The 20,106-nt window shown below is 38.9% G+C and overlaps 1 protein-coding gene across 1 annotated transcript; it reads right to left on the bottom strand.

The window, feature by feature from the left end:
• Positions 1-4,517: 4,517 nt before the first annotated feature.
• LOC108067054 (dipeptidase 1) lies at positions 4,518-18,734 on the bottom strand. Its single transcript, XM_017155874.3, has 8 exons — positions 18,614-18,734; positions 11,922-12,661; positions 11,376-11,445; positions 11,130-11,306; positions 10,954-11,038; positions 10,787-10,862; positions 10,509-10,647; positions 4,518-5,053 (listed from the first exon to the last, which is right to left on the bottom strand). Exons 2-8 carry the CDS (start codon positions 12,581-12,583, stop codon positions 4,946-4,948), a joined length of 1,317 nt encoding a protein of 438 aa, XP_017011363.3. The 5' UTR covers positions 12,584-12,661; positions 18,614-18,734; the 3' UTR covers positions 4,518-4,945.
• Between the last annotated feature and the right edge of the window lie 1,372 nt (positions 18,735-20,106).

Genomic DNA, 20,106 nt, shown 5'->3' with positions numbered 1-20,106 from the left:
ATTATTCAATTTACTTAATACAAAATCAATTCTTTAAATTGAAATGGGCTTTTGGGCGGGGGCGAAGTGATGGAAAAATCATGATACCATCATCATCGTCGCTTCATCATCATAACAATCAAAGAGCGCCATGTGGGTGAGTGTATTACACAATAAACATCATCATTAAATATAATTGCATGTAACAGTTACTCAGTTTCAGTTTGTATCGAAATTCTGCCGTCTAAGAGATGGGGAGTGGGCGTCCTGTGGTTTTTTCTGGGTGGTATTTCTCTGGTTGAACGAATGTGGAAAACCGCATTTGTTATGCAAACGCTCATTAAAATGTTTGCCGCGTTACGCATACGCATTGTTGGACGAAATGAAATCGCATACAGTTTACTTTTTCTCCCCGTTCAAATTCCATTCGATTTGTACGATTTTCATTTTCAGTTTTCCCTCTTTTGTCCCCTCCACTCCACAGCATGACCACTTTTCGTTTTAACTTTTCACAGTCCTAAAGAAGACATTTTCACCTGCTGTTCTGCACTTTCCACTTCAACTGCAGCAAGGCCAAGGAAGGTTGAGTTGTTGTGCACTGACACTCTGAATATTTCAGGAATTTCTTAATTGTTTAACTGGCAGCCGGAAAAAAACAAAACAATCCTTCCATGGCCACTTTTTCTGCAATCCTTGTGTCCATTTAATAATTCAAAATATAATCGTTTGTTTGCTTGCACTCAGGGAAAATATTGTTTATGTATTATTTTCGGCATACTAAATTTAAATATAATTTCGGGGAAATTGTTTTATTCTATTTTGCATTTGATCTTTTTTGCAAGTTGAGCTTATATATTTACAAGTGATATTATTGTACGCACTATACAGAATCTGTTTCAGTGTGCGCGTGCCTGTGCTTATATTTTATATTTGAAAAACAATTTTCCAGCAACGACAATGAAAATGTCGGCCAAGTTTGAACGGGGTGGTCCTGTTCTTGGTCCAGTTGACCGGGACAACTCAGCATGTGGCTCAAAGTGCCCGAAAAAAACTTGAAACGAAGCACTAGATGAAGCATAAGCAACACAGCGCGGAAAAAACCATAGAAGGCAAAAAGAAACACAGAGAAATAATAAAAGAAATTGGACAATAAAATACAACAATTTATGGCGTAGAGCAATCCTTTTTGGTGGCACTTCTTGGGGAAAAGGCGGAGGTGGCACCAAAAGTCGGGATAAGGCGGCAACATTGTTTGCGGTGGTGGTGGGTGGCAGGGTGGTTCAGTGGGTGGGTCAGCAAACCGTCATTGGAAACTAAACGAAAATGTTTAGTATGATTTTTTTATTTCACTTTGCTATTTTTCTTTCCGGCCCCACCCTCACTCACATCCTTCTTTTTTATATTTATTTATTATTGCTGAGGTTTTTTGCTTTCATATTTTTGGTACTTTCGGGGTTGGCAAGTCCAGATTTATTTTAAGAGGATTTCGAGTGGAACTAGTGCGCCAAGTATTTCGGGATGTCAAATCAAAATTAATGCCATAATAATTTAACAGGGTTGCCATTGTGTGTGGAAATTTAACTGAAAACAAAGTATTTGTAGAAAAGGGTAAGAGAATGAATAAAAAATATTTTCATAAACTATTGAGTGGAATAAAAAATCCATTTTAGCTTCAGTAAGTATCTGTATTTAACAGATTATTTTAAATATTTTTTTATGTAAGAGGACTTATCCCACTTCATCCACAGCCATAATACGTACTTGGCTTTCGTTTCGCTTCACTCTGGTTCGATTTATCCGCACTCGGTTTTTATTACTTTTATTAGTTTCCACTGGTAAGTGATGGCTGTTGGGGCTGCTGCCAGTGGTATGGCTGCTGCTGCTGCTGGTAACAAATGTTTAACAAAAGTTGTTGCCACCAGCTGCCAGCGAGATGATTTAAACGAGACGTGCGCTGCCAGCCCTCCGGCAATCGGGTCCTTTTAGTGCCAAGGACGAGTCCCGAAAACCGAAACTTTATTTCATTTAATTGAAATTTTATGTAAAACACACATTTCGTTTCGTTTGATGCATAGTTTTTTAACGCTCGCAGCGCACCCCCAACCCCCAATCACCCACCCCCAACTGCCTCGACCAGAAATGAAACAAATGTGAAATATTTGCAAGTTTTACGAGCATTGAGTTATGTGGTTTTGCGGCTAGCGGGATTCCAGCTGCTTGACCTTCGCCCCGAATAAAATAAAAAACCGAAAATGGAGATAAATTCCATGATTTCTCACTGTTTGAACTGTTTTGGCCACCAAAGCGCAAATAAATTACATTGGCAAGCACGGGAGTTTTATCTACCCCAGCTTAGGGCGTATAAAATGCGCTGATATAAACAAACTGGAACTGCAAATCCTTTTATTTTTACGTTCGAATTGACAAGCCAACCCCTGACAGAATTCAGACAGATAAATGGTTGGGGCAAGGACGAGGAATCCGAGTGCTGGCAGGATGTGTGTTTCGAGTGCTATCATCGCAATAAGAATATAACAAAAAACAATGGGAAGTGGAAGTGTGCTGGAAGTGTTGATGGTCGTTGAAGAGCTTCACTTACATCCACTGATTTCCTTAAGGGGAATGTGCGTTTTGCTTACCCAAAATATTCCAACAAGAATACATATTCCCTTGGTTAGTTTTATAATTTTTATGAATTTATTTATATTCCGTTTTGGTATTTTTCTGCCGGCCACTTACGACATCTTCCAATTTACACATATGAATTAATTTATTTATCCTTTGTTTGTTTTTGGTTATTTTCCAATTCACAACTTTCCATACAATTACAATTACTATTTGATCATTATTCATACAAATATTTACAGGGTGTTTAAACACTGTTCACGAAGTCAGCATTTTTCAAGTAATTTCCTATACGGTTACAGTTAAGTTTCTCACTTTATTTTAGGCTAATTTTAATCGATAAGTTGTAGTTGGTTTTCAATTTCCATCAGCAGTAAAAATGGTTGAATTTGTTTGTGATTTCGTTCTTGTCAGTTTTTGTATGTTGTTAAACATTAAATAATTATAGTTATATATAAGTAGTAATAATATAGATCTGTAATTTAATTTTAGTTTTGATCACATGTGTTATTCTTTGCCTTTTTGTTTTGTCCACCCCTCGCCCGGTTTATTCATTAAATATGTTTTGGATTTGGATCTATTTTTTCAACGTTTTCGCTTTTTATTTTCTAACAAAACATTTTAATTTAATTTATAAGTTGAGCTGCAAAAAGTTGGAGTTGGCCCTCTTTTTGTCTATGCAAATTTGATGACTAAATTAAAACAAAATATTTAAAGATACATATCTATACATGAGTGTGTGTGTGATATAGGTATGTGTAGGTATATGAGAGTTAAATGGTTCTTGAACAAACGCGCTTACAGGGTTTCCCATTTGCCTTCTATACAATTGCTATTTAATATTATTTCTCGCTTAATTGGTTTGCTTGTGAACTTATTTGCAATTTTGGCGGGTTGAATTTTGTATGGATCTATTAATTATACAATATGTTTACCGTTTCGCTGCTTTTTATTTTCATTTTCATTTGCAATTGCATCGCTTTACTTGAATATTGATTAAAAGATTGGTATTTAAGCCTTACAAATGATGCAAAAATGTGGTTATTTTCAATTCGTGCATTGAATTACATTCCTTTTTTCGGTTGTCCTCGATTTCGCATTAAACCTTGGCTAATTAAATGTTTAATGTTAATTAACTAATTAAATGGGAATTTCATTTAGGTTAATAACGAAATTAAAAACTCTTTAAACGCATAATGTATTATAATTCAATCGTTTTGCTGTGCGTGTGCCGGCTAATGAATTCAGATTAACGAACTGCATTCGCTATCTGATCCGCAAAGCCCAGCAAAAATCGCACATATGAATTCAACATTTACTTCATTAACTATTAGCTATATTCTTTGTAAACTTCAATAACTTTTTCATAGAAAAAATACACGATGAAAAATTAGATTTTCCCTCTGTACTAACATTGAGCTTGACTTTTGTGATTAGCCTCGGCTTTCCACTTCCTTGTCGCTTTATTAATTTCAGGCTAAATGTGCTTTACTTTCGCTATTATAGGCTTTACTTTCCCTAGCTTTTTGTGTGCTATGGTTTTTCCTGTTTCTCGTTCTTAATCTTCCGCTTGTCCTCCTTTCTTTTTCTCTCTTTTTTTGCCTGACTTAGAGCTAGAGCTAGAGATAAAAATAAACATGGCAATGATATTTACACAATGTTGGCCAGTTCGGGAATGTGGTGAAGAAGGGGGAAGAAGGGGTCTTTGGGGGGTTTTGTGGGTGGGTGGCGGTCTCCTCTTGCCACTTTGTATTTGTTTATGGGCAATGCCAGCTGTGCAAAAAGTTGTATGCACTGAGGAAAAACGTTTACAGAAGATTGGTACTCCAAAAAAATTATTTTAGTAATAAATATAAATGAATGAAAATTTTAGAGTTTTTTAAACTTAAAAAAATATTTTTAAAGACCGGATTGGACAACAACAAAATTTAAAAATATTTTCTTTAATATAATTTTGTGTTGGTAAGACCCTAAAAATAGTTTAATTATAATAACATTTAATAATATTTTTTCTCAGTGCTGCAACAGCAGTTGCCCAGCTGCTCGACGCTGAGCGATTGCAAAATGTCGGCGTTTTTTCCTCCGAATGTGTGCGTGTGGGCATGTGTTTGTGCAGCATCATGCCACACACACAAACGCACTCACAGGCACACAAACAATAACAAAAACAACAACAACAACAGTAGCAGGGAGGAGGAAAACTTTGTCAATTAACCTAAAACAAGTTTCACTTTACAACACGTACGCTTGACATAATTTTTTGCCATTTTCGCCACGGGGCTGCGATGAATGAAACGCTATGCTGATGGGGTGAAGGTGAACTTTACAAATGGAGAAATTATCACGTTCTTGGTCCTTGATAACGACAATAGGATCGGCCCATAATGTCTTCGGCTGGAATTGACTGATCAATGGGTGCCACTCGCAGGAGTTCCATCTGATCGCGCACCTGTAAGTGGATTGCAAGTATATTTTGATTTGATTAAAATACCATTAGCCATTAAATAATTATTTATGCATGCGTGGGTGAGTCAGTGGGTGAGTGGGTGTGTGTGGGAGTGACGACAGCTGCATTTGATTGATGAAAATTGATTGCATCGCGCCATTGCCAAGCTGGCACAACTTACAAAAGTTATTTAGCGTAATTGCCAAAGTTTTGTTTGAATTTTCAAATGCAGAAATCATTTCTTCGGAACTTCTCGTGTACTCTTCATATGGCATTAATATTGTTCGCAAGTTTTAGCGCGGCGCTTAGGCAACAAAATTGGACTTGGATATTAGTTGGGGTAAATACTCGCGGGGAAATTACCAAATGGATTTTACAGAATTTATTACGCGCTCTGTTGGGACTTTAAATCTGATTTATATTGATGTTTGAAAATTTAATTGTTGGGTTTTTGTTTATAAAATTCCTTACGACTTTAATCTAAAGGAGAGATGAGCAATATGAGCTTTTTTTAAACGCAATACATTTTTCTTCACTACAAAAATTAAGGAAATACTATTTTTTAATCAGGTTTCATATGTTTTTCAGCCAACCACTTAATGTCACAAACACATTTAGTCTTTTTGAAATATGTGACGACTTTAAAAACTTCCTGCAATTGACTCTCTTTAAGTGCTTGGGGAAATGCCGTCACCCGACACGAGAAACAGGAATACAAAGAGTCAAATGTTCATAGAGAAACCCCTTCCGCATGTCTAACTCACACTAGCACACATGGCATACGCACACAAGCGCCCTGAATCCTTAAAGAGAGGCCGAAATCTGAATGCCAAACAGGCAGCTCTTATTCCTGGCAAAAGTTGAAGCACATTTAATGCCACAAACACATAAAAAAGCGGCCAGAAAAGAGAGGAGGGTGGAAAAACGAAATAAAATGAGAGAAAATGTTTTGTTTTCAACACCAAACACCTTTTGAAGGGGGAGGTTCAGGGGGTTCGGAGGGCTTCGGTGAGGCCTAGGTCGGCTGGTCCCAATTCCTGGGTTTTGTTTGCCATACAACAATCGAATTTACGACTTTTTTATGAGGCTTTATGTGCGCCCTGCCACACAAACAACAATAAAACGTCAGCTTTGGCTCAGTCATTGCACTTTGTGTGCATGACCCACTCACACAATCACACAAACACACAAACAGTCCAAAACACAACAACTATGGAAACTTTGAGCCATTTGCCTTTTGGCTAGACTCTTCCGGCCTTTGAGCTGGATTTCCCCCACTCGTACCCCTCCATTCAGTGAAAATGAAAAGCCCAGTTTCACAGTTACAGTTTGAGTGAAGAGCTCAAAGCGGAAAATGAATTCCCACACCACCACAACGCAACGCATTTCCCAGCTAAAAGAACCCAAAGCCAAATCAATTGTAAGAAGGTCAGCGCCAACACTTTCACAATTTTCAGCACGCACACAAAAATAGCACACGAAAAGTTGAGATTATTTGGCTGAGATGATTTAAAGATAATTTAGATGGGGCTTACAATATTTGAAAGAAAATGTTAAAAAAATATAGCAATGAATCTAAAACAATACATTTTTTATATATTAAAAAAAAATGTATATACGTTTTTAGGAAAAAGATGAAATAATCCAGAATTGTATAATCTTTTTCAATCTTTATTTTTTCAGATATATTTAAGATATATTTTTTTTCAGTGCTTCCAGTAATAATAATTATCTTATAAATCAGAGAATTTTCCCTCCTTATTTACAACAAGATCAGATTGACCCCCATTTCAAATCACTTTATTTTGCAGTGCACACAAGGCCTGCAAAAGATATTTAAATGAATTTGTCTCGCACAAATTGCTGCCATTTGCCGGGGACATTTGCCCATCCCGAAGCCTCCGTCGCCGCCACTTGGGCGATGTGTCGTGCCAAATGCCGTTCTTCGCTCTCGCATTAGATATAAAAGGCTAAAATAAAAGATACATTTACACAAACACACTGAACACACAAGGGGAAAAAGGGACCCGGGGAAGGGGTCTCTCTGAAATCCTTGGCTTTTCTTTGCCCCCGACGAAGCTGCCTTTGTGTAGATAAAAACTGGCGTCGAGAAAATTATCATGTTCATGGGCTATGGCTATGGCTCTCGGATCCACAGATCCACTGGCCACCGCCTCCCACGCCCACAAATTTGCGGCCATCCCTGTTGTCCCTAATGTCCTTGGAAATGTGTTCCCAGAAACGGTTACTTTTGCTAAATCTGATCGGAGCTGGCTAGTTTTCCTCTGCTGCCTTAGAGATTTGCTCTAAGTTTTGAAATGTTTTAAAATTTATGGGGTCATAAACTTACTGTGACATATAAAATCATTTTAAAGTGATGACAATCTTTAAAGAGCGGTTTAAGGTTTGCAAGCAGAATGCATTAAACAACAAAAGTCTGAAAGTCTCGGGAAATTTGTTAAAAAATTTAAGGGTAACTTTAAAAATATTATAAAAATTTATTATTTAAAAAAATATATAATTTTCTTAAATTACAATTAAAGCTTACAGAAATATCTTTCACACAATTTTAAGCAAAAATCCGTAAAAATTTGGTTGAAAATTTCATCTTGTAGCTCTCTAGAATACGAAAACAAAAATAAACCAATTTGCCAGCCATTTCGTAAATCTCTAGAAATCCCCTCGAAAGAGATTACAAGAACGCGCCGCTTTGAATTTTGAGCGAGTGCGTGTCCAGCCTAAAAGGGTATTATATATGTGCTGGTCCCGGGCATATATATGGTATACATGTTCTTTGGAGCGTTTGTGCGAGAGATGGCAATCATTAAAATGGCCTTTTGCCTAATTTCTATGACTTGCTTAATTATCACAGCCATGACCGACCGAGTCCTCCCCTGGGTACAGAAACACACACACTCACCCAACCCAAAACAGCATTAAGCTTCTAATAATTGAACATTTGACCCGCTTTTCGTTATTATTTAATTGCATTACGAGCCGAGCTCTTGGCGACGTCCATAAGTAGGCTATAACGTATTTTATTTCGCCGCTCGTCGGAATTGAAATGGGTGGATGGGGATTGGGATCGGGGACTTCGAGTTCGGTTCAATGAACTGGAGACTCTGTGGGCCGAATGCAAAACAAAAGCAAATGTCATTCGGATAAGTATATGTATATGGCCTGGCTTAATTTCCAATGCTCTCGGCTTTTTGGGCAAAGATAAAAGGCGTTGGGTAACATTTTTAATTACTTTTTACCGCAAACAGCTGAAAAAAAGACGGAGGGGGAAAGCGAAAAAAATACAGAAACAAACAGAAACGTATTAAAATACAATTCTTAATGAGCATTATGGCCATGTAATAAACAGCAGTAACAAAAAAGGAAAAGAGTATATATTGTATATATGGTTGGCTGTGCTGAGTGCAAAGCGCAATAAAAGCCCTGCGATTTTAATCAGTCGCAAGGACTGCAAAGTAGGCAATACTTTTGTGGCCTTATTTTTATGTTGTTACCATTATTACGCGGATGGGAATGGCATAAGAGCGGCCTGTAATAACGGACATTAAGTATTTCTATGTATTATATAGACGCCCTCAACTAAAACTAATTACAATGTAGAGACTGCGGAGATGGCGCGAGAATATGATTAAAGTTTGCCGGGTCGTCGTCTCTCAGTCAGCGAGAGACAAGGGCTAAATTAAAAAATGCTGCGGCATCTCTTTCTTAACTTGGTCAAAAGGGGTGGTAGAGGGTTGTAGGGGTTGGTAGGGGAGGAGGTTTCCAAATGGGCGCAACTTGAAGGAGGTTTTTATAATCAGCTAGAGCAATAAAATCTACGAGCACGGCCAGTGTTCAGGGGGCGTATGATTTATTTTTGATATTAAATCTTTAAATTGGTTCTGCCGAAAGGAGCAACTGGGCTGTTTCCAAGATGAAAGGGGCAATTATTCAACTATTTTGATTTAGAGAGCACCGAATAATCTTCATATAAATGGGACTATCTACAGAAACTTATTAAGATAGCTATCTACGAAATGGAAAAATCACTTTTTTCGCTGCTACCTTTTATTTAAAAACGGTTAAACATTTTTAAGCGTTATACTGGAGATTTCTGACCATTTAATTACCATTCCACTTTGCCTATCAGTTAATTTGAAGTACATTTTTTATTTCCCCATTCGAAAGCAGTAAACACACATCCTTTGATGAGCAGTTTGGAGTGCTGTCTGCGTCGTTTAGCCGTACATCTATCTGCCCATTCATGCATCCAACTATCCAGCCATCCAACCATTGGACTGAAAAACAAACCCACTTGCAGCCTTTGAATGGCACTAGCCGCCGCTCGAGTGCCGTTCAATGCCGAGGAGTAGCTTCCTCGAGAGGGGCTCCGGCCCATCCCGTATTGATCTAAATTGAATGCTGCTTGAGCTTGGAGTGCCCAGACATTCTGCTAGTGGAGCAGTAAAAAGAAATCCCCAAGCCAAGCCAAGCCAAATCCCAATCCCATTCGCAGGACTATAAGCTGTATATATCCGAGCAACGGAGAGCAGACGGCAAACAAGCTGACCGCATCCTGCAAACAAACTAGAGACTGAAAAGCTGTTGCTTCGGCTGCCTCGATGGTCAGGCTCGTGTATAAATATCGGAATAAGCATTTGAAAATCCTTTTAAAATTATTTCACAACTTGCGTCTTTTCGACGTCAAGCCAATGTCCTGCCAGAGGACAGTCTTCCAGAGTCCAGCTACCAGCTCCTGTTTCCCCATTATCCTTCCATTCCAAGTATGTGCAAATTCCATTGCAAAGCCACATTATTCCTTTTATCCTTGCGAAAGGAATTTTCCAACTGCAATAACAACCGAGAGAGGGACAGAGAGAGAGCGAGACGGCGAGGATACCATACCAATGTCCTTTTTCCAACTTCTTTGTTTGTTTGCTGTGAAATGTGTGTTCAGTTCTGGGCACTGGCTTCGACTTTAAGTCGGTCAGGTACGCGCCTAATGCCAAGAAAAAATATCAAAAAAATAACAAGGCCTGGACAAAATATTTAATACTCTTGCAGCGTACTCAAAAGTCTATTTTCGAGAGGCTTAGAACCAATACTTCGAGTTTAAAAAATATGTGATGAAATATGAAACCTTTAAATATTTTTCTGGCACAACTAACTTAGAATTTGAATTTTATGTGCTATTCTCGGCATAAATATTTTCTTTCTATTAAACAAAGACCGTTCTAAAACCTTTGGAACTTTGTTATAAAACCTATGGATCACTCAAAAACACTAAGGTATACGTTTCCCTCTCAATTGTTTTGCTGTTTTGAAACTGACAGGCTTGAGAAAAAAACAAATACCCTTTTGTCAGAGTATCGAGCATCCTTCGGGGGCAGAATGTTGAACAATAGAAAAATGCCAGAGAAAAGTGAGCAATTTCGATGTGTTTTTTGTGCTGTGGACTCACCGCTTCGACTTTCTTGAATACACGTATTAGATTCCTGCCAGCCAACTTGGCAATATCCTCCTCCGACCATTTATCAGACTCGAGCAGGGCGGCAAAAAGATGCGGATATTTGGACACATCCTCCAGTCCTTTGGGCACTCTTAAGTGGAAAGCGGAGAGCAGCAGAGAGAAAGCGGAGAAAGTCGGGAAAATAGAGAGAAAGGGACCATAATTTGGCAAATGAAATGAAATGTAATTGAAGCCGCAGTGCATCGCTGGGCAAAAGTTGCCGTACTTACAAGTTGACTCCGTCGTAGCCAGCTCCAATGCCCACATGATCGATGCCGGCCACCTCCCTTATGTGGTTGATATGCGCTAAAGGGGCGGGCGAACGGGAAAAGCACAAGTTTAAAGATTAATAGTGCAAAGGGGCCGGGAAAGCCCCGCATGGAAAACCACCACCTACCCACAACATCGTGCAGTGTCGCCTGTCCCGAGCAGCTGACGAAATGCGGATAAAAGGCGACCATAACCAGACCGTCGTTTAGTGCCTGCATTGGATATGGAATGGGAATCGCAATTGGGGTATATGGATTAATGTGAGTGAGCCCCCGAAAATTAATGTCGCCTTAATGGACTCACAATGCGTTGCAGGACATGATCGGGAACGTTGCGGGAACTGTTGCAGATGGCGTGCGCCGAGGAGTGCGAGAATATTAGCGGGGCGCTCGAGGCCGCCAGAGCGTCCAGCATCGTGGGCACCGACACGTGCGACAGATCAACAATCATGCCCAGTCGGTTCATCTCCTTGACCACCAGCTGTTCGATAAATAATTGGGCATTTTTTAGTATTTCATGAACTATACTATCTTGGGGTGAAACTCTCACCTTGCCGAACTGCGAGAGGCCGCCTATGTGCGGGTACTTTCCCGGTTCGTCAACTTTGCAGCAGTCCGCCCTGAAAACGGAAAATAATAAATAAATTTAAAAATAAAATTAATTTATTTTGAAGGTTAGCATACTGATTTTTTAAGACGAAAAATACGGATTAAAATTTTTGTAAAAAATATATATTTTAAAGGTTTTTCACTCGGTACTTGGTCAAATCAGGATCTAAAAAGATAGGAACTACTGTTTTGAGCAGCTTACAACCTAAACTAAAGAAAAATAAATTTTTTTTACCAATTTTCCCATTTTTTGTAAGGGGTTCACAATCACAATTTTTTTCAAAAAATGCCAATAGGTTGTGAATTTAGTTACGAGATCATCGAGGTTTGACAATCCCTAAACTGATCTTTTTTTCGAAAATTTTCGGCAAAAAATATAGATTTAGACTGGAAATTAAGGATCTTAACAAATATTTTAAAGTAATTTTTCGATATTAATTTTTGTAGATATTTAATGATTTATTTTTCAATATTCTGCTGCACTTACCAAGGTGTATTGCAGGTGTGAGTGAGAGTCAAGTATCTGGCGCCCAGTTGGTAGAACATTCGCAGGACACTCAGACTGGTGCCGATGGCATGTCCGCCCTCCACGCCAATCAGACTGGCGATCTTCCCTGTCCGATGGGTCTGTTCGATGCCCGAGGCCGTGGTGACCAGCGCCATGTGATGCGGATAGAGGTTGACCAGTCGCCGGATCAGGTCGATCTGCTCCAGCGTCAGCTGCACTGCATCCAGATGCTGCGACGAGCAGGGGGCGTAGGCGGACCAGAACTGGGCCGAGACCATGCCCTCCTTCAGCCGGCGCAGATCCGTGTGACTCCAGGCACTCGACGACCAGGGAGCCAACTCGCGCAGGTCGCCGCCAAAGTGAAAGTCCTTCAGCTGGTTCTTCAGGAACTTGCGGATATTCCACGGCAGATCGTTGTGCCCGTCGATAAGGGGCACTTCCTTCAGGACATTCCGCACCCGCTGCATCCGGTAGTCGAAGTCGTCGGCGGTCTTCGAGCCCCCCCCTCCACCGGCACCGGACGCCCCTGCTGCCGCTCCGGCCGAGCATCGCAGGATGGGCAGGACGAGCGGGAAGTAGACAAAGGTCAAACAGTTGAGGCCACAAAGCACGAAGCCCTTTGGCAGCTTCCGCGATTTCATTGCCCCCGAGCGGCACGGAGCTCTAGTGGAAGAGCACACAATCCGCAGCACTCACATTGATGATGTTTCGCCTTCTAGCTGGAAAAAAAAAATAAGTAACATTTTTTGTTATTCATTTTTAGAAGGAAAATATATGTTACAGAATTTATTTTCTGCTTTGCTTTATTAAATATTTTAAATTAAAGGTCTCTTAAAAAGTAATTTCAAAATAAACAGGAAAACAATTGTAAAATCTTCACAAAAAAGATTAAATTAATATTCTATCAACTCTTTCGTTATTCAAGCACAAAGAACTTGCTAAATAATATCCACAAGCCGCAGCGACACTATTGAAATATTATTTTTAACCTTAAGCAATCTTAAATCTGCAAACTTTCGTTCTTTGCTTTCTAGAAAGGGGGTTCCATTTCCCCATATCATCTGGTGCTCAAAGGCGGGGAATTGGTTTAGCCTATTGCATGTGCGGGTGGCGTGATTGAGCTATTGAAAGTTGTTGGCAAACAAATGTCATAAATATAACGCCCACGGCTGTGCTACCGAATAACCCCGGCTCCTGACCCCGAACACAAACCGAGCCCCAAAGCCACGCCCCCTTTTGCCTCTCGCCTGGCTTTGCCGCCCCCCCACAAACATAAATAAAACTTTTCATATTTATTTCAGAGCCCAACTTCAAATCGAAATCGCGCACAAAATGCATAAAATGCACAATAAAAATGCAAAATTATTTATAGCAAAGTTTCCTCTACATTTATTCGTTTTTTTCGCTTTTTTAGCCAGCATATCACCGAACCCCAAAAAAGAAATCATAGAAAATTTAAATAGTTTCCCCTGCAGTTCGGTAGAAAAGTTCGAGGAGAGAAATACTTTATCCGTACGATTTTATTTTGGTTGTTTTTTATTCGCATACGACATAAACTTTGGCTTGAGCCTGGCAGGTGGCGGAAAACTAAGCGAAGAAGCCAGGGGAAAATCGAGAGAGCGAAGTTCTAAATATTTCCCCAAGAAATTGAAGCCCTGTTTGGTTTGGCGAAACGGGCCAAGTGGGTAAATATTTATATATTCTTTGTCCCAGAAAGTGAAATTAAAGTTTTGCCCCGAAACAGGGAAACTAAGCTAAACTACTTTAATAGTTTTCAACGCAAAACTCGGCCAAGAAGTGGAGCAATGTAATGGCCAAAACGAAATGGTAAGCTGGGCAAATGGAAATGCTTTGCCAACTTGGCAAAGTCGCACAGGTTAGGTAAATAAGTATAGGTAAGGGATGTGTTTCCCTTTGTCAACAATACTAGTAGTAATTATGATTTAGAAAAGTGGGAAAAAATCTATAAATATACAATTTATATTTCAAAATTTAATATTGCGCTTAAAAATTATAAAAAATGCCGTTAATGTAAAAAGCATTTTCCATATAAATTCCCAATAGACTACTTTATTTAATTATTGTAACCATAAAGTGAGCTTTAAAATCCCCTTCGCTCAAAGATTAAACAAGAAATTGTATACTTCTTGTGATTATGTTAGCACTTGGTTCCATTTTGAACTTTTTCCATTTTTTTGTCCCCTTATTTTTCCATTTTCATGTGCCAACTGTTGGTGTGCACTCTGCAGGTCACAAGGAAATAGGAGAAGAATTGCGAGCGAGGGGCCAGTGGCATCCGCATGTTGATTTTCATGCTCTGATGCCTGCGAACAAAATGAAAACATTCCACTACGGAGGGAACTGGGCTGATATCTCTTATCTGCTTCTACATTTCCTCCCATTTCTGCAACTGATTATGGATTCGGTTTCTTCGAGCTTCGATTTTCCGCCTCAGCATATACACACTTTTTGCCTTGTTTGGCACAATCCTTAAGCTATCTGGCCAAAGCAGAAATTATGCAAAAATCAACAGAGTCAACGATGAGCAGGAAATGACAACATTGACAAGGGCAACGCGCCACGAATATTTTGCGACATGCAAAACGTGACTGAAACGCAACGCACGAATTATTAATACAACAACAGCGGAGAGGAAGCCAAATTAGACCCAGTTGGGTTAACAGGAAGCAAAGGACGAAGGACGTCGAAGGACGACAAACAAAAGTCGAGTCGAGTCGAGTCGGGTCTGTGAAATCGAAAACGTTTGGCGCTTCATTAAACATTGATGCCTTAAAACAAGCGGCATGCAAACCGAAATTAAGAGCCACAACATGGGATATTTAATTTAATTGAAGAGGTCCTGCTTACAGCTGGGGAAAAGTCAAGCGAAAGGCTGAAGTGAAAATGTAATGTAATCCTGGGATCAGGCATCACTTAAAGTGCATTAAATATTTTATAAACGGAAGTTCATCATCGAATGTCTATGGTCTTAATAATAATGAGTGTTTTGTCCTTGATTGTTAGAAATATGGAGGTTACATTTTCTAAATATTATTGATTGGATTTAATAACCTTAACCAAAAATAAATTTAAATATATTTTAACATAGTTTATTGTACTTAGTACAAATAAGTTATATCAACCGATTTCAGAAGAATCGATAAATTGGATTTAGACACAGCTCGGCAAATCAGGTAGTGTGTAATTTAAGCCCTATTGAGGAATATTAAATATGACTGGTAAGTTAATAAATTGTATTCCTTGCTGTTCAACAGTGAGCGGCATACAATTGCAGAAGGAGGACAAAATGGGCGCAAGGATAACTGCGTGCAACGCTGCGTATGAGCAATGTGTGCGCCTGCCTTTATTTCATATATGCATTTCTTTTTTGTTGTTGAGTGGCATGCATGGGCGTAGGGATAGCGAACGGAACGAACAGCGGGGGTTCGGGGGAAATGGCATATACGTATAAGGGACTGAATCGTACATTTATTGCAACAGGAAACATTATTTTGTATGGCCTCAAAAAAATAACGAACGTAGGAAAGAAAAGGAAGCGCGGCGAAAGGGAAGTATGGGAAAAATGGGGGTGGGCTGGTTGGCTAGAAGAAGAAACCGGAGTGCGCGCGTTGGAAAATTGCAGTAAGGAAATGCGATGTCCTCGTTGCAGTTGGAATTTCCATGCAAAGTGGCAAGCAAATAAATATAAAAATGCTTTTCTTTTCTACATTAGTGCACCATTTAAGGAAGTCGCCACGCCCCCTTCGCCACAGCAGATATTGCACGGCGAGTTTGTCGTCTTTCATTTTCATTTCCATTTTCCCCCACAACTCCAGAAGCCGAAGCGGCAAAAAATAAAGGAAACGTGCCCGTAAACTACGGCAGACAATCAAAATGCATTCATGTGCGCTTACTTTACGTTATTTATAATCAAAGCCCCTGCCCCTCTTCCCTGCCAAAGTCCCTTTTCATTCAGCTCTAAATTCCATTCACTAGCGAATTGTAGCAAACAGTCAATGCGAAAAACACCCAACCACCCAAACAATTTTTTCTTCTTCCGAGGATTGGGTGTTCCAAGGGGTCTGGGGATTTGTGAGTGTGATAAGGTTTCCCACCCATAATGCTCAAGTTGCTTGAGGCCATACTGGAATTCTCTCCGGTTTATGCTTATTCAATTTTACAAGGATAATAAAACGTATCATTAGAAGTCTCGGTAGTAGCAACGGATCACATGACCAGACAAAGCCCCTTAAAAAAGGAGGGGGAAAAACATATTAATTCCTAGAAGATTATTTTCCAGAACTATGAGCAAGAAAATTACTGTTTACGGATACGGGAAAAATGGGATTACGTCTCATTAATTTTAGTGAGTATATTCTTTAAACAATTTACTTTTATGATCGTTGGAAATTTAAACAGGTGGAGGAAACTCTGTATCATATTTTACCACCATAGCAATTTTTAAGCCTTTCAATACAATTGACCCATTTATAAAGAAACTTAAAATTTATATTTTTCGCCATTTTTTTCCCACAGCCGTTAAGAGCATCAAAATACCACACTGTTAAAATGTTCATGATATGGAAACTTTTCCACATGCATATTTGCATAAATTAATAGAACGGACGCTTGGAGGCAAAATGGGACTCATATGGCGAAATAAAATTAAATTAGAAATACAAAAGGAATATAATCAAACTTTAACAAGGATCTCTGTGTTTGTTTCGGTATATTGTGTTTCTCTCGTTCTACGCACATTCCGGTTGGTCCGTAAACAAGCGAAACTGAACAGGGAAAATTCAATGGGATTTTTTCGAGGACCGGAAAAGCGGCAACAACAAACCGCACAAATACCCGTGCCAACGGAATGACAACCGGCCCAGAGGCATGCGGAATGGCCTTAGAATGAATTGAAATTATTTTACAACATTTTCATGTTTCTTGCCATTTGTTTGATTTGCCTCGACCTTCGCTTTCAGGTCTCCCATTTATTGTTTTTATTTCTCCTTTTCCTTTTTGTGTGCATAATTTATGCTCGAGTTGAAGCCAATTGCAGGCGTAAGAATCAAATGAAGCCCTTAAAAAAAGTTCTGACCCGAAAATAAAACGACATATGTTGTGGAATGCCACAAGTAATCAGCCAACGAATCGCACAACAGATGTCCAAATAATGAGAGGTAGAGCAAAAAATTAAAGAGCGATTTCTGTATTAAAATACTTTAAAAGCTTGAAATATAAATATAAAAAAATATAAAATAGTTCAATTACTTATATTAACAATAAAATTAAATAATCTGTTTTTACATTCAAGGCAATACTTTTCCAAAATGAAATATAAAAATAAATATTGTGGTCGTTTTCCCCAAAAACATTTTTGCCGAAAATTCCAATCAAATATCTTAGGAAATTGTGTAGAAAGTAATTAATTTCCAATCGCAAAGTGCGTCATAGAAATTACGTTCAGCATTTAATTGAACTCATTCTCGGAATAGCTTTGCCAATCTGGACTGACAAATACTCGGAAAACGCAATTTGTACCATTTCAAGAGAGATTCTTGGTCCAAGCCACAAAATTCAAACTGCCAGAGACCATAAACACTTTGTCCCAAGACCAAGACTAAAAATGAGACGAGCCAAAGGTAAGAAGCATTTATAAATGCCACAACAAAAGCTAGAGAAATGTGAGCCGGAGTCTGGGTTAAATTTTGGGTTTACGGATAGCCGTAGCTGTAGCTCCAGGGGCGTGGCCAAAGGGGGCAGGGGGTGTAAAGAGGACGGATAAAGTTCAAAGCAAATTGTTGCGGAAGGCAGGAATCAACATTATCATCAGCAGCCAGGATGCTGCTCAGTCGGTTATAGGATACTCATTCTCATTCTCATTTCGGGGCAAATGCAGATGAGGACGAGACAAAACACAGACACAAATCCAGAGGAGGGGGAGGATTTTCCGAGTGTGTGTATTGGAGGGCGGGAGTGGCAAGGGGGTGTGTTTTGTGTCGCCTGCCGCATATTAATGAGCCAAATGCCACAAAGCCAAGCTAAACGCGCTCTCATCAATTGCTCAATATTATGACTCTGGAGGGCAGAAATCTGCATATGAAACCCATATTCGTATGTACACTGAATACTCAGCAAAAGCCGGAAAAACTATTTTGCATTCTTAGCTGCACACATTCTTTCGCTTTTTTTGGGTACTTTCTAGTTGAAGATAAAAGGATCCTACATTTCTACTTAAATTTTAGATAGAAAATTCTGCTATGTTCAAGCAGATTTAAAGAGAAGAGAAATAAATACTTCTAAAACAAAATTTGAGTAAATTATATGAAAAAACATGATATTAAGGTCTGGTAACCTGCCATAAAAATCAGTCATGTAAAATCTTTCCAAAATTAATTATTAAATTACTTTGGTTACAAAAATGTAAGTGATTATATTGATTAAAAAATTTAATTTATTTCTTTTTATTGGTTGTTATTATAAAAACCTAAATTATGTTCCATTTCATATATATTATACTTTATTTTTTTGGAACAACTAAATTCATCATTAAATACAAATCATATAAAATACATACCCTTAAATGTTTCTGCTTAAAAACATTACCTAATTGAACTTAAATTTTCCTACAATCCTTAATATTAATAAAATCCTAGTCGTATTGAGTTTCTTACCAAAACTGGGCAAACAATTTATCATTCTTATGGCCCACAAGTTCACTCTATTTTTCCGTACTTTTTTTCAACAATTTAATATGAGTTAAATCACTGCTGGTGCTTGTGAAATTCTGGCTTTTTAGGCACTCTCCACTCTCCGGCTCACATAACTATAATAATCAGATATTATTTCGCCTTTGGCTGCACCACAATGCGTAACGTAACGTATACGCCGCGGTGTACGCGGGGTGTGACGCGAAGGAGACGCGCAGCGCAAGTGGAACGCAACACGTGTTGTTGGCGACAGGTGCCGAGCGTTTGGCACACAACTCGACCGGCCGACGCACGAATTCGAACTGAAAGCTGAACCAGAATCAGAATCCCCAAACGAAACTGGGAAGCGAGTGAGGCAGGCACCAAAAACCGAAACCGAATAAGGACGAAGGACGAAGCCACGAGGTGCTGAGAGCAAGGACAGCGAAGAGCACTTGGGCCAAGATTTCATTATTAGGTAAGAGCAGTTTGGTTAATTTCCATTAAATATTTCTTTGATTTTAGTTTGGGAAACTCTTATATCAAGTATCTATAAACTATTTGGAAATTCTCTAAAAATATTCCAAGGAGAAACCCTGATTTTCAGTCAACATTTTCATTCAGAAATCTGTGCCAAGTGCTAACTAAATTCAGAGCAAGTCCTTTTAAAGAGCATTTCGTTCTCTTTCGTTCGATAGAGAAATAATGGGATTTTTTCTCTAAGCAGGCGCTCTCAATCAGCTGTTTCGAGTGCCAGGGGGTTGAGTCCTTTAACATTGCAGGAGGTCAGGCATGGCGTGAAAGTCGCTTATCCTAGCTGCTGCTTCTGCCACCCTTCGTTTTTGTTGCGCTGCCTTTGGAACGCCTGATGCTGATGGTCACGAAAAATTCATTGACCGCTCCAAGTAAAGCAGGTCGCTAGTAATTAAGCGAAAAATACACCAAATTAATTATTCCTCTTCATTTTAAACTAGTAAATCGTTATAAGGGGAGTAAAATGCGGTTGACAAGCTATTTTAGGAAATATTTTGTTTAGATTGCTGTATTTTAATTAAATTTGAGATATAGAATAGAGAATATAAATAGAATTTCGTCACAGGTATTGTCGATCAATCGAGTCGATGAGATTAACCCAATATTATTTAATGAGATTAATTGAAAGGATTTCTTAAAATCAGATAATCAGATTTGTTTTCTAATTCCCTCAGTTAAAGTGTATGTACTTAAGATACGAATCTAATTTTTACTATTCTAAAAATAGTTTCCAACTCATTGGGCTTCTTATCATGAATATAATTTCTAGTTTTAGACGATTATAATAATGCTTCCTTGAAGCATTTCCCCAAAATAAAAATTTTAAAATTAAAACCGCGCAATCTAAAGCTAAAGCAGTTCAAAGCTATCCCCAAGTTGTAGCTTCTTTTATCATCATCCATAAGGTTTCTTCACCCACTAAAAGCTCCCCTTGCGAGCTTTAT

The sequence above is a fragment of the Drosophila takahashii genome, chromosome 3R, assembly GCF_030179915.1.
Source record: "Drosophila takahashii strain IR98-3 E-12201 chromosome 3R, DtakHiC1v2, whole genome shotgun sequence".
Classification (NCBI taxonomy): domain Eukaryota; kingdom Metazoa; phylum Arthropoda; class Insecta; order Diptera; family Drosophilidae; genus Drosophila; species Drosophila takahashii.
Note: the sequence above shows the minus strand (reverse complement) of the source record. Positions and strands in the feature narration are given on the sequence as shown.